Source organism: Anarhichas minor, unplaced genomic scaffold (genome assembly GCF_050575085.1).
Source record: "Anarhichas minor isolate MPS153535 unplaced genomic scaffold, ASM5057508v1 ptg000064l, whole genome shotgun sequence".
NCBI lineage: Eukaryota > Metazoa > Chordata > Actinopteri > Perciformes > Anarhichadidae > Anarhichas > Anarhichas minor.
Window position 1 is genome coordinate 108689 of NW_027466510.1, and position 22460 is coordinate 131148.

General features: G+C 48.2%; 1 protein-coding gene across 3 annotated transcripts in view; it reads right to left on the reverse strand.

Annotated features, from left to right (window-relative positions):
• The window catches only part of vcanb (versican b), a 38752-nt gene that overhangs the window by 15798 nt on the left and 494 nt on the right, over positions 1 to 22460 (reverse strand). For 2 of the 3 annotated variants that reach the window (XR_012947636.1, XM_076078201.1), the window contains exons 2-6: positions 21544 to 21618; positions 19963 to 20382; positions 11240 to 11414; positions 10876 to 11003; positions 9395 to 9691 (exon numbers count right to left, since the gene is read on the reverse strand). Coding sequence is in view for 2 of the 3 variants with exons in the window: in XM_076078201.1 (XP_075934316.1) it covers positions 9395 to 9691; positions 10876 to 11003; positions 11240 to 11414; positions 19963 to 20382; positions 21544 to 21607 (1084 nt within the window). In the remaining variant the exon portion in view is untranslated. The remainder of the gene's footprint in view (positions 1 to 9394; positions 9692 to 10875; positions 11004 to 11239; positions 11415 to 19962; positions 20383 to 21543; positions 21619 to 22460) is intronic. The other variant, XM_076078202.1, reaches the window with a different exon arrangement.

A 22460-nucleotide genomic window follows, 5' to 3' on the forward strand; every position in this document is an offset into this window, starting at 1 on the left:
GGTGGTGTTAGACGGGTGGTGTTGGGAGGGTGGTGTTAGTGACTTGACTTGAGAGAGCTAAAACATGCTAAACCCAGAGTCTGGGTCCAGTCCGGTGGAGCTAACACCAGTTGTGTCCGAGACAAAAATGTTTCCAGAATGAATCAGAATCGTAGTGACTCACTAAAATAAGAAAACGGTAATATCTGGAAAATGCTAATGACGTAGCTGTCTGTCAGACTGCCGTTAGCTCACAGCTATAAAAGGAAAGGCAGCAGCATGAAGTCACCTGAGTCAGAATAACAACCGTCACTAATGATGTGGTCTTATTTTTAGGTAAATGATATGTGAGTCTACAGTGAACTGGTTTCTCTTCCTAAAGCCTGAATCCATCTTTGTTCTCCAAACGCTCACGAGCTACAATCCTAAACAGACCAAAAGATGTACATCTCATTATGATGGAATACGTTCCACATGAGAGGAGACAGGGAGCAGGCCTCCATAGCTCACACAATGCTCCTTTCTGTTGAGTTCATATCGTTAACGTCACATAATGCTTCAATAAACGGTACTGACTCCCTCCAACCGGGCTGTCAGGGCCCCGCAGTGGGGCGGGGGTGGTTTACGTCGGGTGGTGTTAGGTACGGGTGTTGGGCGGGTGGTGTTGGGTGGAGACCCCGTGTCCTTGTACTTCTTCCACCACTGAACACTCTTAAAGGTGTTTCCTGGTCCGTGGTCTCTGTGGACCAGCTGAGTCCTGGTCTGGTGTTTCGCAGCGTGTCGGAGACCCTGACTGAGATCAGCTCTGCCCAGATATGAAGTCATGTGTTTGGCTGCCGTCATGTGGCTGTGCTGGGGTCTGTCCTCATGCTGTCACTTCACTGTACATGAACTCTCCTTTACGTCAGTTAGCCGTTAGCCGTTAGCTCGTCTGTGAAAGTGAACACCAGGTTCTTAGCTGCACAGACTAATGTACTCTTTGTTTTAATGACCATGTTACATGAGGGAGTTCCCTCCCTCCGTCTGTGTTTGTTGGTCCGGGTCCAGCTGTGAACCATTAGGGACCCGTCCCCCTTTCTGCTGGATCTGGATCTGTGTTAGAGTGCATGCGTTGGGTTTTCCCCTCGTAAAAAAAAAGGAAAAGCGTTCCTTCATAAACGAGGAAGAGGGAGTTTATCCTTCTCTTGTTTGGGTTTGTTCTCTCCCGTTTAATATACATAGATTATGTACATTTCTACAGCCTCTCCTCCTCTCTCCTCCCCCCTCTCTCTCTCTCTCTCCTCTCCCCTCTCCTCTCTCTTCCTCTCCTCTCTCTTCCTCTCCTCTCTCTTCCTCTCCTCTCTCTTCCTCTCCTCTCTCCTCTCCTCTCTCCCATCTCCCATCTCCCCTCTCCTCCTCCCTCCTCCCTCCTCTCCTCCTCCTCTCTCCTCCCCTCCTCCCTCCTCTCCTCTCCTCTCTCCTCTTCTCTCTCCTCCCCTCCTCTCCTCCTCTCTCCCCTCTCCTCTCCTCTCCTCTCCTCTCTCCTCTCCTCTCTCCTCTCCTCTCTCCTCTCCTCTCTCCTCTCCTCTCTCCTCTCCTCTCCTCTCTCCTCTCCTCTCCTCTCCTCTCCTCTCTGTTTCCGTTTCCGGTTGCGTGTGAGTGTGAGTGGTGGACGTGAGAGTGTCGCGGAGGTTTGAATGTGTTTTCGCTGCTTTGGGATTTGTTCCTCTGCTCTTCTGTCTCTGCACGTGATCAGGTGAGATACTGAGCAGTGTATTTATCGGTAGAACGTGTGATTAGTGGTGTTTGGTGTTGTTCGGGAGGATGGCGTCCTTCGCGACGCCACGCCCGTCAATCCGGCAGGGAGTCCGGGTAGTTCCACCGGACAGCAGCGTGTCAGTAGAGGAGGTGCTGCTGGCTGTCGGAGAGCAGGTGGGACATGACAAACTCTCCTTTGCATCTCGGATGAATAAAGCTGTGGTTGTGTTCGTGGCGAGCGAGGCTTATGTCCACAACCTGATAGAGAGCGGCGTGTTGATCAGGGACAGCTTCGTGCAGGTCTCTCCGCTCTCAGTGCCCTCTACGCGGATCACCGTGTCCGGTGTTCCGCCGTTTATACCGAACGAGCTGTTAGAAAATGAGCTGCGCAGGTTTGGAAAGTTTGCCAGCGGATTTAAAACAGTCAGTTTGGGGTGTAAGGATCCCAAACTGAAGCACGTGCTGTCTCTTAGGCGGCAGGTCTTCATGTTCCTGGAGTCACCTACACAAACACTGGAGGTGTCCTTCAGGGTTAAACACGGGGAGGGTTCATACATGGTGTACGCTAGCTCGGGACAGATCAAATGCTTTGAGTGTGGAGATGTAGGACACAAACGCTTCGCGTGTCCGCACAAGCAGCAGAGAAGCGCGGAGGCGGAGCCTGGTGCCGCGGCGGCTCCCGCCGGTGCGGTCGGCGGCGCTTCTTCGTCTTCTGCTGATAACAATAATGTTGATAAGGAGGATCAGGGCCAGTCTTACAACCAGCAGGCTTCTGTGGTGGCGCAGAACCTCACTACATCTGGTACCGAAGCACCACCACAGTCGGTAGAAGTCTGTGAAGAGGCAGCTACAGGTTCTGCAGGTGGAGATCTCACCATAGCCTTAGATGAAGGACAGAGTGTAGGGTCTGTGTCCAACAGCCAGTTGTCTTGTGAGGGAGAGGACATGGAGTATGAGAGTGAATCAGATGTTGCATCTAATTCTGAAACGTGCATTAAAGGCACTGATCTGTATTCACTAGAGGAAATAAACTCGTTTTTGGATGTAACTTACAATAGATCTGCAAAAGTGAGTGATTATTTCCCTGACATTGAGAAGTTCATACGATCTGTTGGGGTGGCGCAGAGAAAGGTGGGTTTGGACCTTCTAGATGGAAAAAAGCGCTTCCGCCTAAAGAAACACATCACAATCTTGAGGAAAGTAAGGAAAAGTGGAAGAGTTCAAAAAACTAAGACAGTTTAACATGATCATGTGTCACACGGGGTTTTCCACTTTCCACTGCTTACTTCTTATCTTGTCTTACCTCCTTCCATCCTCTGACCTTTCTATGCAGAGCTTCAATTTAGGGTCTTTAAACATCAATGGTGGGCGGGACGGGCATAAAAGAGCATTAATACAGGAGGTTGTAAATCAAAAAAGGTTGGACATCCTCTTTTTGCAAGAAACTCACACCATTCCATCAGATGAAGTAGACTGGGGTTTATGGTGGGAGGGCTCATGCACCCTGAGCCACGGCACCAATCTTAGTGCCGGGGTAGCCGTGCTGTTTAGAACAGCAGCTAATGCAACCGTCCTGTCAGTCACTGAGGTGGTGAAGGGTCGTTTGCTGATGGTGAGGGCAGAGATAGAGAGCTCGCTTTACTGCTTTGTGAACATATATGCACCGAATCAGGGGTCAGAAAGAGCACGCTTCTTTACTACGCTGCAAAACGAACTGCAGAGCTGCCATCAGGAGCAACTGATCATCGGAGGGGATTTTAACTGTACTCTAGACTTCACCATAGACCGGAATAGTGAGGAACCACACCCACAGTCAGCTCAGAGTCTCCACAACGTCATCACACACTTAGATCTGTTGGACACGTGGAGAATAAAACACCCACTAAACAGATAGTACACATGGGTTAGAGTCAGCAACGACAGGATTAGTGCAGCCAGGCTGGACAGAATTTACATCTCTCGCAGTCTCAGTTCCAGACTGAAGAACAGCACAATCAGTCCAGTTGGGTTCTCTGATCACCACCTCGTCAGTTTAGGCTTGATAACCTCACCAGGTGAAAGGGTTAGCTCCTACTGGCATTTTAATAATAAACTTCTACAGGACAGCACTTTTTGTCAGAGCTTTGGGGTTCTTTGGCAGCAGTGGAAAACTGAAAAAGTTCGTTTCAGTTCTCTGAAACAGTGGTGGGAGGTCGGAAAAGCACAGATCCGTGTGTTCTGCCAGCAGTACACCTCAAACGCCACCGCTATAATCAAGTCTGCTGTTAAAGACCTTGAAGCCAACATAAAGATCATTGAGGAGGGCTTCCAGAGAGACCCAGATCCCGGTGTGGGCCAACTGCTGAAGGAGAGGAGGTTGGAGTTGAGCTCCTTCCTGCAAGAGAGAGTGAAAGGAGCTCTGGTCAGGTCCCGTTTCCTCAAGTTGAAGGACATGGATGCCCCAAGCTCGTTTTTCTTCAACCTGGAGAGATCGGTGGCGCAGAGGAAGCGGATGACCTGTCTGAAGCTCCCAGGAGGCAGGATAACCACTGACCAGAGGGAGATGAGGACCCATGCCGTGGGCTTCTACGCTGCTCTTTTTGGGGAAGAGCAATCCTGTACGGAGAGCAGTAAGGAGCTCCTGGAGGGTCTTCCCCAGCTCAGTCCAGCAGAGAGGGATATGCTGGACGGAGAGCTGACGCTGGAGGAGCTGACGGTTGCAGTGAACCAGATGGCTTCAGGAAAGACTCCGGGAATCGACGGTCTCTCCTCGGATTTCTTTAAGAAATTCTGGAACATTATCGGTTCTGACTTACACTCTGTTTTGATGGAATGTTTTAAAACAGGATCACTTCCTGTTTCATGCCAGCGGGCAGTACTCTCTCTGCTGCCCAAGAAGGGCGACTTGGCCCTTCTTAAGAACTGGAGACCAGTGGCCCTGCTTTGCACAGACTATAAGGTGCTTTCCAGAGCCTTATCTAACAGACTAAGAGACTACCTGGAAGTGGTTGTAAATAGCGACCAAACGTACTGTATCCCAGATAGAACAGTTATGGACAATATCTTTCTCATCCGTGATGTGCTTGATGTATGTAAATTCCACGATGTAGATGTTGGTATTGTCTCACTAGACCAGGAGAAGGCTTTCGACAGGGTGGGTCACGCATATCTGTTTTCTGCACTCAGGGCTTTTGGGCTTGGTGATGGGTTCTTGGCTTGGGTGGGTTTGCTGTACAGGGGTGCTGAATGTATGGTAAAAATGGGAGCTGGCCTGAGTCGACCGATCCCTGTACGGCGAGGGATAAGGCAGGGTTGTCCTATCTCAGGACAACTATACAGCCTCGCTTTTGAGCCTCTGTTGTGCAGGCTGAGAAGTCGGCTCAGTGGTCTGTCACTGCCTGGGTCCTCCAGTCTTTGTAGTCCCCTCGCTGTGTCTGCGTATGCTGATGATGTAAACATCTTCATTAGGGACCAGGGAGATGTTCTATGTCTGCAGGATGTTTTGTCTCTTTATGAGAGGGCTTCATCTGCATGGGTGAACTGGGAAAAATCTGAAGCTTTATTGGTGGGACAGTGGAGACATCAGACGGTGCCTCATCTGCCTGGAGGTCTTCAGTGGGGAAAAGAAGGTCTAAAAGTGCTGGGTGTGTTTTTGGGCTCTGAGGTTTTTGAGAAAAAGAACTGGGAGGGAGTTAAGGAGAAGGTGTGTGCTCGGTTCTCTAGGTGGAGATGGTTACTACCCCAGTTGTCATATAGGGGAAGAGTTCTGGTTGCTAATAACTTGGATGCCTCGACTCTGTGGCACAGACTCATCGCTCTGACGCCACCTGGAGGCCTCATAGCAGAGATACAGAGGTCTGTCGTGGACTTCTTCTGGTCCGGCCGGCACTGGGTTCGTGCAGCAGCTGCTCTATCTGCCTGTGGCAGAGGGGGGGCAGGGTCTCATTGATATCCAGTCCAGGATCGCCTCTTTCATACTCCGGACTGCACAGAAGCTGCTCTATGGCTGTGGCCCCAGCTGGATGGACACGGCTCGACTGCTGCTGAGGAGAGCTGGGCGGTTGGGATATGATAAGCAGCTCTTTCTCCTACAACCTGAGGAAGTGGACTTGGCCGGGCTGACGCCGTTCTACGGCTCTGTTCTGCAGGCGTGGCAGATTTTTAACATTTCACGTAAAGCTGATGAGACTCCGGGTGTGTGGCTGCTGGAGGAACCTTTGATCTTCAACAGCTTCATTAGAACCCAAACGCTGCAGTCTGCCAGCCTAAGAACGCGTCTGAGAGAAGCCGGCTGCACTAAACTGGGACATTTGGTGAAGATGTCATTAACAGCAGCATCTATGGTCACCTTCAGACAGAACACTAACATCACGTCTGTCAGGTTGACCAATAGAATAGTGGAGGAGGTCTGTGCCGCCCTGCCACAACGCCTGAGAGCAGTTGCAGGAAACTATACTCTGTCTGACCAATGGGATGAAGAGAGTGAGTACACCCCCCCCCACTCTGCTCATTGCCCCAGCGGTGGGGGACTGGCAGGGGGGAGGAAACAAGCTGCTGACGTTCACAACCCCTCACCTGGACAAGTTTCAGGCAGCAGAGAAAAAAGCTATCTATGAAATCTGTGTAAAGGTTGTGAACCTCCGCTCTCTGGCAGGGTTGACAGAGTCGAGGTGGACCGAGTTCTTTGGCCCAGGTTCTTCCCCGAGAGGCAGCTGGAGGTGCATGTACAAGCTGCCCGTTGAAAAACGGACAGCAGACCTCCAGTGGAGGGTTGTACATGGAGCTATAGCCACCAACAGATACCGGGCACACCTGGATCCACAAATTGGGGAGGAGTGTTATTTCTGCGGTCAGACTGAGACCCTGGAACACTTGTTTGTTCAGTGTCCTCGGCTCTCAGCACTCTTTGAACGGTTAAAAAGATGGTTTCAGGGTCTTGGACAGGTGTTTTCTTTCATGTTGTTCATCTTCGGTCCAAAATACTGCTCAAAACAGAAGGCTGTCCATACAATGGTAAACTTTTTATCTGGTTCTGCCAAGTTGGCCATCTGGTTGACACGGAAGAATCGGGCTCGGGGTGCCGGTAGTGAAGATCCGGTGAAAGTTATGGAGGGACTGTTGAAAGCCCGACTCAGGGTGGAACACACCTACTACCAGACAGTGGACGATTTACAGGCCTTCAGGGACAGATGGACTACTGGGAGCATTTTATGCTCAGTGGGTGCTGGTGGAGAGCTGGTGGTGAACTTCTGAACATATTGATCATTGAAATTGATTGTTTATTTGTTCTTTGGTGCTTTGTTTTTGGTTATTTGTTTTTATTTGATTGATTTTCTGATTATTAAGTGATGATTTAGAGTGTTTCTGTTTTTCATTGCAATAGTGAAACAAAGGGACTTTTAAAAACCAAAAAAAACCTCCTCTCTCCTCTCCTCTCTCCCTTCTCCTCTCTCCCCTCTCTCTCTCTCCTCCTCTCTCCCTCTCTCTCTCTCCTCTCTTCCAAAATTCAAATTCAATTCAAATTTTGCTTTATTGGCATGAAAGTTTAAAAACAGTATTACCAAAGCATCAAAAAATTAAACATACAATAACATCAACACACAACAATATCAATATAACAATAATATTAATGCAACATCTCAAAGTGGTGTGAGACAGAGCCCCCATTGCTCCCACGTTACCTGTAGACCACCGCAGCTCTCTGACACCGAAGCAAAGGGAGGAGCGAAGTGAGAGAGAGAGATCCATGGATAGATAGATCTCTCTCTCTCTCCGTCTCTCTCCCAATTCAACCCAAACTCAGATCTGCTCCGTTGGCATGAACGCCCAGAGACGGCATCGCCAAAGCGTCACCTGCTGTCCCTCAGGTTGTGGCATGTTAGTACATACTGGGCAGCAGGTCTGCCCTCTCTCCTTCTCCTAGGAGGACTTTTCATTTTGAGATATCACTCGATTTTTAAAAATCTGAAATCAGAGTCAAATTTGTTTAGGTAGATGTTCCTAATTTTATGGAATGTTTCGTATTTTAGGAGGAAGTGCATCTCCGTCTCAACCTCACCAGTCCCACAGTGACCACATGTTCTGTTCTCTCTTGGTTGCCATGACGTTTTGTGTCGTCCTGTTTCAATCTCCAGTTTGTGGTCACTGAGCCTCTCTCTCTCTTTCTCTCTGTGTCTCTCTCTCTCTGTACTTGGTGAGGTTCTGTCTCTGCTTTATATCTCTGACTGTAGAGAGATACTCTGCCAATTCATAGTCTCTCTCCAGGGCCAGATAACATTCCAGTCTGCTTTGGCCCCCAGTTTCCTCTCTCCAGTGCTCCAGATAGGCTTCTTTACATCTCGCCATGATGTGTTTTACTCTGGTTGGTGTTTGGAGAGCAGTGTTGTTGAGAGACTGGTCCCCGTGTGTCTGAGAGGAGGCAGCTAGTCTCAGCACCAGCTGACATAGGGGACTCTTCTCTGGGCTCAGGTCTTGGGTTCGGAGGGCTTTGGAGTGGAGGGTGTCTGGGGGGCTGGATCTAAGGTGATTGAAGAATGTGAGTGCTCTCTTTTGAATGTTAGTGATCAGTGGGTATCGGCCTAGTTCTGCTCTACATGCATCTGTTGGTGTGTTTCTGTGTAAAATGTGTCTGCAGAATTCTGCGTGTAGAGACTCTGTTGGACTCTCTCCTCTCTCTCTCCTCCTCTCTCTCTCTCTCTCTCTCCCCTCTCTTCCTCTCCTCTCCTCTCCTCTCCTCTCTTCCTCTCTTCTCTCTCTCCCCTCTCCTCCTCTCTCTCTCTCCCCTCTCCTCCTCTCTCTCTCTCTCTCTCCCCTCTCCTCCTCTCTCTCTCTCTCTCTCCCCTCTCCTCCTCTCTCTCTCTCTCCCCTCTCCTCTCCTCTCTTCCTCTCTTCTCCTCTCTCCTCTCCTCCTCTCTCTCTCTCTCTCCCCTCTCCTCTCTTCCTCTCTTCTCCTCTCTCCTCTCTTCCTCTCTCTCCTCTCTTCCCTCCTCTCTCTCCTCCCCTCTCCTCTCTTCCTCTCCTCTCTCCTCTCTTCTCCTCTCTCTCCTCTCCTCTCTCTCCCCTCCCCTCTCCTCTCTCCTCTTCCTCTCTCCTCTCCTCTTCCTCTCTCTCCTCTCTCTCCTCTTCCTCTCTCCTCTCCCTCCTCTCCTCCCTGTGTTCACTTCCTGTAGTTCAGTCAGAGTGTCTCCTCCTTGTAGTCACATGACTGTTGGTCTCAGATGAATCACTCATGACGTCATAGTTTCACACTTTAATGTTTTACACTCTGGTTAAAGTGAACTCTTTATTAGAGGAGACATTTATAATGAGACATGAAGAATAAAATGTTTGTGATGAAATATCAATATTTTTAAGCTTCGTTTTGACTACTTTTTCTGACGGAAGCGTTCGTCACACGTGATGTGTTCAAGGACCGTCGGAAAGATTAAAATCTGACTATAATGACGCGGTTTTACAGCTTCTAGCTGATAAACGGTGTCGTTTTGGAGATTGTTTAAAGAAAACCTGCTTTTCCATCCCGCCAGCAGAGGGAACAAGAACTCACATCTTAAGAGAAATCGTAGGAAGTCAACAATAAAGTATTTTATAGCATCGATCTGTTTGTAACTCCTGCTGCTCTGAAGCCACTTAAAGGTCAGAGTCTAAAAGGCTAAACTCCGTTCCGTGTAATAAATAGTTGTGTGATGGGTTTCAGTCTCACCCTTGAAGCAGTAGAGTCCGTGTCTGTCGGTGGGGTTCGGGTAGCCGGTCTGGTTTTTGTACTTGTAGAGCGTGCGGACCCCCAGCTGGCCTCCTCCGCACTGAGGCCTGGGGACGGTGACCGGGTAGCGGGCGCTGCCGTCCGACAGCCAGCCGTAGTCACAGCGGTTAAGCCCCGCCCTCCAGGCCGCGAACAGCTGACCAGGAGACGCCAACACGGCGTCGTGCTTCTCACACTCGTCTCTGGCCTCCTGCAGCGAGAGCTTACCGCTGACGGAGGACGGGAAGAAGACATCGCCTTCAGACACACAAAGTTCATTCAATAGTTAGTACGTAGTTCATTTAAGAGACAGGAAAGGATTTAATGATGCATGTTGTGGAGCAGCAAACTTCAACTGATTCTGGTTTAATTCTGCAGTTTATTGACTGTTTAACTCTGATGATGCTACCTACAGCTCTGATCAGTTAATTTAAAGATCAATCAACCAATCAGCTGCAGAGCTGAATCAGCCACATGATGCATCTCAAGCTGAAAACACTGAAAAAAATCCTGCATTTAGATTCATATTAATAAGACGATTTTGTCCAAAGTAACTCAAACATTGTATGTTTTTTTATACTTTAGTTTAGTTTAATTTGTGCACAAACTAAAACAGATAAAAAATAAACATTTGGTGGTTTTAAAACATTTTAAGCTCTAGCCCTATTTGTAGGCCTCTGCTCGAAAATGGCATACCCATACTAAAGAGACTGCAATTCTGTAACTACAAGGTCTATTTTAATAATATTTGATGCTATAATTCAGATAACACTTGTGAGATTGTTCAGATGAGTAAATATTGTGTATATGTTGCTGGTTAATATAGTACATGAAGATATTACACAGCTCAAATTGAAAATATTCAGGTTCGCCTGAAAAAAAAGCACTTTTATTGTGTTTTTGAAATAATGCAGCTGAGAGCCTAAAAACTCTCCCAAATCATAGCACAACCTGTCAGTAGTCCCTCAAAAAGGTTTGGCTGGGATAAAGTGAAGAATGCTTTTTGAGAGCCAGGCTCCTCTCAGAGCCTGTTTCTGGCTCTCATCCATGGGATTTTCTCGTCTGAATTCCAGTCCCTGTGTGTGTATGGAGGTCTAGCTCAGCCTATCATCGGTCGATTTCAGTCAATGAGCCCGCCTTCGACGCGTCAGAGTCTCAGGAATGCGGTAGTCGAAGCCGGGTGTTGATTGACAGAACTTTCAGCGAGTAAAAATGCAAAAAGTGCTGTGCATCCCCGAACGTAAAATTCCATTCGCCAAAAGTCTGACCACCCACCCACGGGTCCAGCAAGTTAGATTGACCCCCCTGTTTCCTCCTGCCTCCATTCTTTATGCTAAGCTAAGCTAATGCTAGCTCTGACTCGTTGAAACACTCAGACATCAGACTGATTTCGATATGTAACTTTTCCGTTAAATGTTTTTGCTTGTACTTGTACTGCTCACCGTGTAGTTTATCTACGTAGCAGTACACGTCGTACTCCTCTGTCGGGTCTCGGACGCCGTACGTTCTCACTCCCGGTCGGCTCAACAGGTTTCCTGCACAGCCGGGACGAGGCTCTGTGATTGGATACCTGACAAACAAACATAAATAAATGTCATTACTGTCAATATTTGTGGTCCTTAAAATCTTATTTTCTGCTGGAGTTAGTGGAGTGGAGTCAGCTTCCAACAAAACAATTATTAGTTTTGAGTATTTAGGAAGGTGTTCAGCTGCTGAACTAAAGAAAAATGAAACCTCTCAGATACAGTCACAGTCACATGTACAGATATAGATACAGACGTAGTAAATGTAGATTTCATTACACACCTGACCGACTGGTCGGAGAGCCAGCCGGCGTCACATTGGTCCAGGCCGTCCTCAAAGGCAGCCGTGAGCTGTTCGGGTGTAGCGATGGTGGCGCCTGCAGAGCGACACGCCTCCACGGCTCCAGAGAAGTCCAGAGTGTATCGGCTGGTGTTGGCTCGGTAGTGGAACACCACACCTGGAGAGAGAAACATCAGGGCGTCACACGTACAGATGTGGAATGTGAGGGGTTGCTGGTACTGGTACTCTAAATACTACGACACCCATGAGCCTCGGCTGCTCTGGAGAGGAAACCGGTCAGAGCTGTGAGTGGGTATTATATACGTAAGCTGTGTCTCCTGATATTTGGTTTGTAGACGGGCTCCAGTATCCTCTCTCACATCCTCGCACCCTCTCGTATCCTCTCTCACCCTCTCATATCCTCTCGTATCCTCTCTCACCCTCTCATATCCTCTCGTATCCTCTCTCACCCTCTCATATCCTCTCGTATCCTCTCTCACCCTCTCATATCCTCTCGTATCCTCTCTCACCCTCTCATATCCTCTCGTATCCTCTCTCACCCTCTCATATCCTCTCATATCCTCTCTCACCCTCTCATATCCTCCAGTATCCTCTTCCACCCTCTCGTATCCTCTCGTATCCTCCAGTATCCTCTCTCACCCTCTCACATCCTCTCTCACCCTCTCTCATCCTCTCATATCCTCTCGTATCCTCTCTCACCCTCTCTGACCAACTGTCGTTCTCAGCAAACATTGCATCGGTTACACGCTCCTGCAGATTCCTGCTCTACAACATCAGGAGGATTCGCCCCTTCCTCACTGATGAGACGGCGCAGGTGCTAATCCAGGCTCTTGTCATCTCCCGCCTGGACTACTGCAACTCACTACTTGCTGGAGCCCCGGCGTCGGCCATCAGACCTCTGGAGCTTGTCCAGAAAGCTGCAGCTCGCCTGGTGTTCAATCGCCCCAAGTTCTCCCACACAACTTGCCTTCTCCGTTCTCTACACTGGCTACCTGTAAGAGCTCACATCCAGTTTAAGACTCTGGTGCTAGTCTACAGGGCAGTGAAAGGAACAGCTCCTTCCTATCTCCAGGCCATGGTCAAGCCCTACACCCCGGCCCGACCACTTCGCTCTGCTACCTCGGGGCGACTGGTTGCCCCGTCGCTCAGAGGTCCCTGCGGCCGATCGACCCGGTCGCGGCTGTTTTCTGTCCTGGCCCCACAGTGGTGGAATGAACTCCCCACTGACGTCAGGACGGCAGAGTCGCTGCCCATCTTTCGGCGCAGGCTGAAAACTCACCTCTTCAAGAAGGCCTACCCTTCCGCTTAGCACTTACCTAGCATCTACTGTATTCATAATAGCTTATTGCACTTATTGTTTTTATATTAGCTTGTGGCACTTATTGCATTCCTTTGTTTCTGCACTGTACGTTGGCTCTGGTTTATGCTCTTAGATGCTTGTTTGAGGTAGGGACATGCACTTATTACTTCTGGTGACTAGTTGTTCTCTCGAAAACCGATGTTGAATACACTTATTGTAAGTCGCTTTGGATAAAAGCGTCTGCTAAATGACTAATGTAATGTAATGTATCCTCTCTCACCCTCTCGTATCCTCTCGTATCCTCTCGTATCCTCTCATATCCTCTCATATCCTCTCTCACCCTCTCACCCTCTCGTATCCTCTCATATCCTCTCGTATCCTCTCATATCCTCTCCCACCCTCTCACCCTCTCGTATCCTCTCGTATCCTCTCTCACCCTCTCGTATCCTCTCGTATCCTCTCTCACCCTCTCGTATCCTCTCGTATCCTCTCGTATCCTCTCTCACCCTCTCGTATCCTCTCGTATCCTCTCGTATCCTCTCGTATCCTCTCGTATCCTCTCTCACCCTCTCATATCCTCTCATATCCTCTCGTATCCTCTCGTATCCTCTCGTATCCTCTCGTATCCTCTCGTATCCTCTCGTATCCTCTCATATCCTCTCGTATCCTCTCATATCCTCTCGTATCCTCTCATATCCTCTCATATCCTCTCATATCCTCTCTCACCCTCTCGTATCCTCTCGTATCCTCTCGTATCCTCTCTCACCCTCTCGTATCCTCTCGTATCCTCTCGTATCCTCTCTCACCCTCTCGTATCCTCTCATATCCTCTCATATCCTCTCTCACCCTCTCGTATCCTCTCGTATCCTCTCGTATCCTCTCTCACCCTCTCGTATCCTCTCATATCCTCTCATATCCTCTCATATCCTCTCATATCCTCTCTCACCCTCTCGTATCCTCTCGTATCCTCTCGTATCCTCTCATATCCTCTCGTATCCTCTCTCACCCTCTCGTAGCCTCTCGTATCCTCTCGTATCCTCTCACACTCTCATATCCTCTCGTATCCTCTCGTATCCTCTCATATCCTCTCGTATCCTCTCTCACCCTCTCGTATCCTCTCGTATCCTCTCGTATCCTCTCGTATCCTCTCACACTCTCATATCCTCTCATATCCTCTCGTATCCTCTCATATCCTCTCGTATCCTCTCTCACCCTCTCGTATCCTCTCGTATCCTCTCGTATCCTCTCTCACCCTCTCGTATCCTCTCGTATCCTCTCGTATCCTCTCTCACCCTCTCGTATCCTCTCATATCCTCTCGTATCCTCTCGTATCCTCTCGTATCCTCTCGTATCCTCTCATATCCTCTCGTATCCTCTCATATCCTCTCGTATCCTCTCATATCCTCTCATATCCTCTCATATCCTCTCTCACCCTCTCGTATCCTCTCGTATCCTCTCGTATCCTCTCTCACCCTCTCGTATCCTCTCGTATCCTCTCGTATCCTCTCTCACCCTCTCGTATCCTCTCATATCCTCTCATATCCTCTCTCACCCTCTCGTATCCTCTCGTATCCTCTCTCACCCTCTCGTATCCTCTCATATCCTCTCATATCCTCTCATATCCTCTCATATCCTCTCTCACCCTCTCGTATCCTCTCGTATCCTCTCGTATCCTCTCATATCCTCTCGTATCCTCTCTCACCCTCTCGTAGCCTCTCGTATCCTCTCGTATCCTCTCACACTCTCATATCCTCTCGTATCCTCTCGTATCCTCTCATATCCTCTCGTATCCTCTCTCACCCTCTCGTATCCTCTCGTATCCTCTCGTATCCTCTCGTATCCTCTCATATCCTCTCGTATCCTCTCTCACCCTCTCGTATCCTCTCGTATCCTCTCGTATCCTCTCACACTCTCCTATCCTCTCATATCCTCTCGTATCCTCTCATATCCTCTCGTATCCTCTCTCACCCTCTCGTATCCTCTCGTATCCTCTCGTATCCTCTCACACTCTCATATCCTCTCATATCCTCTCGTATCCTCTCATATCCTCTCGTATCCTCTCTCACCCTCTCGTATCCTCTCGTATCCTCTCGTATCCTCTCACACTCTCATATCCTCTCATATCCTCTCGTATCCTCTCGTATCCTCTCGTATCCACTCTCACCCTCTCGTATCCTCTCGTATCCTCTCTCACCCTCTCGTATCCTCTCTTACCCTCTCATATCCTCTCTCACCCTCTCATATCCTCTCGTATCCTCTCGTATCCTCTCTCACCCTCTCGTATCCTCTCGTATCCTCTCGTATCCTCTCGTATCCTCTCTCACCCTCTCGTATCCTCTCGTATCCTCTCTCACCCTCTCGTATCCTCTCTCACCCTCTCGTATCCTCTCTTACCCTCTCATATCCTCTCTCACCCTCTCGTATCCTCTCGTATCCTCTCGTATCCTCTCTCACCCTCTCATATCCTCTCGTATCCTCTCTCACCCTCTCGTATCCTCTCGTATCCTCTCGTATCCTCTCTCACCCTCTCGTATCCTCTCTCACCCTCTCATCCTCTCGTATCCTCTCATATCCTCTCGTATCCTCTCATATCCTCTCTCACCCTCTCACCCTCTCGTATCCTCTCATATCCTCTCATATCCTCTCTCACCCTCTCGTATCCTCTCATATCCTCTCGTATCCTCTCTCACCCTCTCGTATCCTCTCGTATCCTCTCGTATCCTCTCGTATCCTCTCTCACCCTCTCGTATCCTCTCGTATCCTCTCGTATCCTCTCGTATCCTCTCTCACCCTCTCATATCCTCTCATATCCTCTCATATCCTCTCGTATCCTCTCATATCCTCTCGTATCCTCTCGTATCCTCTCGTATCCTCTCGTATCCTCTCATATCCTCTCGTATCCTCTCTCACCCTCTCGTATCCTCTCGTATCCTCTCATATCCTCTCGTATCCTCTCTCACCCTCTCGTATCCTCTCGTATCCTCTCATATCCTCTCATATCCTCTCTCACCCTCTCGTATCCTCTCGTATCCTCTCGTATCCTCTCTCACCCTCTCGTATCCTCTCATATCCTCTCGTATCCTCTCGTATCCTCTCATATCCTCTCTCACCCTCTCGTATCCTCTCATATCCTCTCGTATCCTCTCGTATCCTCTCATATCCTCTCGTATCCTCTCGTATCCTCTCACACTCTCATATCCTCTCATATCCTCTCGTATCCTCTCTCACCCTCTCATATCCTCTCGTATCCTCTCGTATCCTCTCTCACCCTCTCGTATCCTCTCATATCCTCTCGTATCCTCTCGTATCCTCTCGTATCCTCTCGTATCCTCTCGTATCCTCTCGTATCCTCTCGTATCCTCTCGTATCCTCTCGTATCCTCTCATATCCTCTCATATCCTCTCGTATCCTCTCATATCCTCTCGTATCCTCTCTCACCCTCTCATATCCTCTCGTATCCTCTCTCACCCTCTCATATCCTCTCATATCCTCTCGTATCCTCTCATATCCTCTCGTATCCTCTCATATCCTCTCGTATCCTCTCTCACCCTCTCATATCCTCTCGTATCCTCTCTCACCCTCTCGTATCCTCTCGTATCCTCTCGTATCCTCTCATATCCTCTCGTATCCTCTCGTATCCTCTCGTATCCTCTCGTATCCTCTCGTATCCTCTCTCACCCTCTCATATCCTCTCGTATCCTCTCGTATCCTCTCGTATCCTCTCTCACCCTCTCACCCTCTCGTATCCTCTCGTATCCTCTCGTATCCTCTCTCACCCTCTCGTATCCTCTCGTATCCTCTCGTATCCTCTCGTATCCTCTCGTATCCTCTCGTATCCTCTCGTATCCTCTCGTATCCTCTCGTATCCTCTCGTATCCTCTCGTATCCTCTCGTATCCTCTCGTATCCTCTCTCACCCTCTCATATCCTCTCGTATCCTCTCTCACCCTCTCGTATCCTCTCGTATCCTCTCGTATCCTCTCTCACCCTCTCGTATCCTCTCTTACCCTCTCATATCCTCTCTCACCCTCTCGTATCCTCTCGTATCCTCTCGTATCCTCTCTCACCCTCTCGTATCCTCTCATATCCTCTCGTATCCTCTCGTATCCTCTCTCACCCTCTCGTATCCTCTCATATCCTCTCGTATCCTCTCGTATCCTCTCTCACCCTCTCGTATCCTCTCATATCCTCTCATATCCTCTCATATCCTCTCGTATCCTCTCATATCCTCTCGTATCCTCTCATATCCTCTCGTATCCTCTCTCACCCTCTCGTATCCTCTCGTATCCTCTCGTATCCTCTCGTATCCTCTCTCACCCTCTCGTATCCTCTCTCACCCTCTCGTATCCTCTCGTATCCTCTCGTATCCTCTCACACTCTCATATCCTCTCATATCCTCTCGTATCCTCTCGTATCCTCTCATATCCTCTCATATCCTCTCGTATCCTCTCGTATCCTCTCTCACCCTCTCATATCCTCTCGTATCCTCTCTCACCCTCTCGTATCCTCTCGTATCCTCTCTCACCCTCTCGTATCCTCTCTTACCCTCTCATATCCTCTCTCACCCTCTCATATCCTCTCGTATCCTCTCGTATCCTCTCTCACCCTCTCGTATCCTCTCATATCCTCTCGTATCCTCTCGTATCCTCTCTCACCCTCTCGTATCCTCTCATATCCTCTCTCACCCTCTCGTATCCTCTCTTACCCTCTCGTATCCTCTCTCACCCTCTCGTATCCTCTCTCACCCTCTCGTATCCTCTCTCACCCTCTCGTATCCTCTCACACTCTCATATCCTCTCATATCCTCTCGTATCCTCTCGTATCCTCTCTCACCCTCTCGTATCCTCTCATATCCTCTCTCACCCTCTCGTATCCTCTCTTACCCTCTCGTATCCTCTCTCACCCTCTCGTATCCTCTCTCACCCTCTCGTATCCTCTCTCACCCTCTCGTATCCTCTCTCACCCTCTCGTATCCTCTCGTATCCTCTCGTATCCTCTCACACTCTCATATCCTCTCATATCCTCTCGTATCCTCTCGTATCCTCTCATATCCTCTCATATCCTCTCGTATCCTCTCGTATCCTCTCTCACCCTCTCGTATCCTCTCGTATCCTCTCTCACCCTCTCGTATCCTCTCGTATCCTCTCACACTCTCGTATCCTCTCGTATCCTCTCTCACCCTCTCGTATCCTCTCGTATCCTCTCGTATCCTCTCTCACCCTCTCATATCCTCTCGTATCCTCTCGTATCCTCTCATATCCTCTCGTATCCTCTCGTATCCTCTCATATCCTCTCGTATCCTCTCGTATCCTCTCTCACCCTCTCATATCCTCTCGTATCCTCTCTCACCCTCTCGTATCCTCTCGTATCCTCTCGTATCCTCTCTCACCCTCTCGTATCCTCTCTTACCCTCTCATATCCTCTCTCACCCTCTCATATCCTCTCGTATCCTCTCGTATCCTCTCTCACCCTCTCGTATCCTCTCATATCCTCTCGTATCCTCTCGTATCCTCTCTCACCCTCTCGTATCCTCTCGTATCCTCTCTCACCCTCTCGTATCCTCTCATATCCTCTCTCACCCTCTCGTATCCTCTCTTACCCTCTCGTATCCTCTCTCACCCTCTCGTATCCTCTCTCACCCTCTCGTATCCTCTCTCACCCTCTCGTATCCTCTCACACTCTCATATCCTCTCGTATCCTCTCACCCTCTCGTATCCTCTCGTATCCTCTCTCACCCTCTCGTATCCTCTCGTATCCTCTCTCACCCTCTCGTATCCTCTCATATCCTCTCATATCCTCTCTCACCCTCTCTCACCCTCTCATATCCTCTCTCACCCTCTCGTATCCTCTCATATCCTCTCTCTCACCCTCTCTCACCCTCTCATATCCTCTCTCACCCTCTCGTATCCTCTCATATCCTCTCTCACCCTCTCTCACCCTCTCGTATCCTCTCTCACCCTCTCTTACCCTCTCGTATCCTCTCTCACCCTCTCGTATCCTCTCTCACCCTCTCTCACCCTCTCGTATCCTCTCTCACCCTCTCTCACCCTCTCGTATCCTCTCTCACCCTCTCTCACCCTCTCATATCCTCTCTCACCCTCTCGTATCCTCTCTCACCCTCTCTCACCCTCTCGTATCCTCTCTCACCCTCTCTCACCCTCTCGTATCCTCTCTCACCCTCTCTCACCCTCTCGTATCCTCTCTCACCCTCTCGTATCCTCTCTCACCAAAACATTTGGTCTCTTCCTCCTCGTGTGCTGCAGCGGCTCAGTTTGTTTTGTTGCATTTGTCTTTCCTTGATCCAAACCTTTCATTTTGGTTTGGATCAAACTGAAAATAGTCCGAACGTCCGATAAAGTCGTATTCAACTTAAAGTAGAAGCTCTAGCATCTCTTTCTGCAGAAGAAAAGGTGGAAGAAATGAAGAACCTGTTCCACCTGATGAGACAGAGACAACCTCACATCTTCACACTAAAGACTCATTCCACAGAAACCGGATCACTCCAGCGATCATTACACGACAATAACGGAAACACGAGTCAGTCGGAGAGTTCAGCTGCGTCCTCAGACTCCACATCGTAGTCTTGTGTCATTAGCTCCTTTATTCTCAGCTGGATGGAGGATAATTAGAGTCCTGGCAGCGCTGCAGGAGGATGTGAATAGACGGACTGAGCTGTTAAATGGAGAGTTGTGTGTCACTCAGACGGAGCGTCTTTGTGTGGAGCTGTTCAACAAAGAGTCCTGTTCAGTATTAATGTGGAGCTCTGTGGGGTTTCCACTGGATCAACCTCACAAATCTGTCATAGTTACTATAGTTCAATACGTACATAAACGGGTCTACTGTGCACCGGTTTGTAAAAAGCACAATAATTCATCTGCGACTATTCTTTTCATTGTTTAGAAAAATGCCCCAAATTCTCTTTGGGTTTAGGACAGCGATGCATCCGAATTGTTTTGACCAGAGTTTGTTTTGCAACTCTTTGTAGTATTTCTGCGTCTCATTTTGGGTTTTTTGCGTCTCTTTGAGGTTGTTTTGCGTCTCTTTGTGGTTGTTTTGCGTCTCTTTGTGGTCGTTTCAGCTAAAACAGCTGCTGGAAATGAGGCTGATGAGACTGAACCCAAACATTTAAGACAAACAGCTGAAAGATGTTAAAATCCTCCGTAGAGCTGCTGAGTTGGTTATGATTCTGTGTGTTCATCAATACAAGCGATCATTTTCACATTACACAGTCTTTTGTTCCATAGTTAATATACAAATATTGATTAGTGCAACTTTAAAAACAGTATTAGAGTTAACACCTTCTGCTCTGAAAACAGCAGCCAAGTCTTCAAACTTCTGGATTTTTGTAGACTGTTGATTTGACTAATGAAAGCGTGGAGTCGGCGGTGTGCGTTTGTTTTGCTCACCGGTGACGTTGAGGCCGACGGTGTCCTGGGTGTCCTCCATGCCGTGCATGACCTCGCAGCGGTAAAGCCCGGCGTCGCTGGCCCTGAGCCGCAGAATCATCAGGGAGGCGTCTCCGACCGACAGCGGGTTGCTCGGCACTGACACCCGGCTCATGTAGTCCTGCCCCACCTTCACCACCCCTCCCTGGGCCACCAGCACCACCGTCTCCCCATCCTCCTGCAGCTTGGTCCACTTGATCCTCAGCTCCTCCTCGGGGCTCCGGGTGGCGTGAGGAGCTGGGAGGAGAGGTCCGGTCGTTGAGCTGCCGGGAGAAACCGGCATGATGGAGAAGTGGCACGGTAGAACTACGCCGCCCGCCAGAGAGCTGGTCGCTGGAGGGTTCTTCTGCATCGTCATGGAGGGTGGAGGTGGTGGTGCTGCTGCAAAAACAGGAAGCTGCATGAGTGCGTGAGGCAAACATGATGCAGCAACATCACAACAACTGACACAGAACATGCAGGAATAAGAGGGTGGAAAGTGCATTCTCACTAGTGTCCACCAGGGGGCGACTCCTCTGGTTGTATAGAAGTCTATGAGAAAATGACTCTACTTCTCTCTTGATTTATTACCTCAGTAAACATTGTAAACATGAGTTTATGGTCTCAATCTCTAGTTTCAAGTCTTCTTCAATACAGCATGATGTTCATTTAGTACATTATGGTCCATTTAGAGTCACACAGACCATAAAGCAGGGGATGCTATAGGGCGGGGCTACACAGTGATTGACAGGTCTCTACCACAGCATTGCCCGGTCTGGGAGTTGTCCGTTTTTCGTCTCACAACTTTAACAGTTTGTTTTCACTTCATCAAAGTAATATTTGTAATATTTTGATCCTAAAAATGTCTTCAGTTGTATTTAGCTCCGTCCCCTCTCGTGTCACCTCTGGTTGCAAAAAAACAAGATGGCGACGACCACGATGCCGAACTTGAGGCTTCGATATTCAAATCTCTGATCAATGCTGGCTGGAGATTCATTTCCAGAATTAAGTGAAACAAATATGAAATCTGATAACTTGAAAGTACTTACAAGTGTGTTTTATGAGTTATGGATCAGGCTTTTTCTCAATTGATCTATTAATTATTCTTTTATTCAGTCCAAAAACCAACGACATGAAGTTTTCTGTCAGTATTTGTGAGAATTTCCATTTCCTGCTACTCTGGACTTCATGCTCGAGTCTCTTCTACCTGGAATAAATGATCAGCCTCCTGAAAATGATGAACTCATAAATTAACGAAGCAGACAGAAAAAAAAAAAAAAGAACTTTTCTCCAACTGGCAGCGAACGCAGCCGCAATCAAGACCTGTGTGTGTGTGTGTGCGTGTGTGTAACAACTGGAAAACATGTTCATAGACGACTGTAATCATCACTTTCCACTTTGTCATATTTGGAGCTGCAGTGTGTCTCATGTGTTGTATCGTCTGTGAGAGAGAGAAGAAGAGGAAGAAAGAGGAAGAGAGGAAGAGCAAGGACGAGAGGAGAAGAGGAAGAAGAGAGGAAGAGAGAGGAAAAGAGGAAGGTGATTATTTGGTTGTGGACTCACCGGTTTGAGGCCGAGCGGCGTTGAGACTCACGAGGCTCATCAGAGTGAAGACGAGAGGAAACATCTCAACACGATCTGGAGACAAAGAGACAAAGAGTCAAAGATACAAATACACAAATATCTGAGGTACTTATACACAAGTCATAAATGAATCCATTAATCAGCTGCAGATTTATCGATAGTGAAAATAATAAGATTATTTTATAACGTGATTCAAACGAGCTGCATCTCAAATGAAAGTGTTAATCAGTAATAATAACAATAATAATATACTATATTAAAACACTGATAGGAGCAGTTGTGCTATATTTGATAATATTTTGAATATTTAAAACATTATGTTTTGAAGAGATACACAAAGAAATGTAAAAAGTGATCTCCTCCCTCGTTCAAATATCCAGAATTCATTTAATAATTTATGAATATATTTAATTTAAGAAGTTTAGCTGCTGGACAAACGACGTCACTGAAACCCGCCTCAGTGTTCGTGAGCTTCACGTCTGTGACGTCAGCTTCATGCTGGACCCTGATTGGCTCATAGCTGTGATGTCACAAACCCTGCAGGTACGTCCAGCTGTTAAACACTCCTTCAGAAAACAAGCTCTGAAGAAACATCAGGAGGACATTAACGACTGGAAATATGAATCAATATTACATTATGTTGCAGCAAAAGTACTTGTACTTCATACTTTAAGTACTTTGCTCATAATACTTCTGTACTTTTACTCAAAAGTTGCTGCAAACGACGGATTTATCTTCACTATCGTCTGATCTGATTATTACTTTTACATATGAAATAATAAAGCGTCTCTCGTCTACATTTTTACAAACTGTCCGAATAATAATATTTACTGTAAAATAAGAAAGAAAAGCAGAAATTCTTCACATTAAAGAAGGCGGAAATTATTGATCATGAA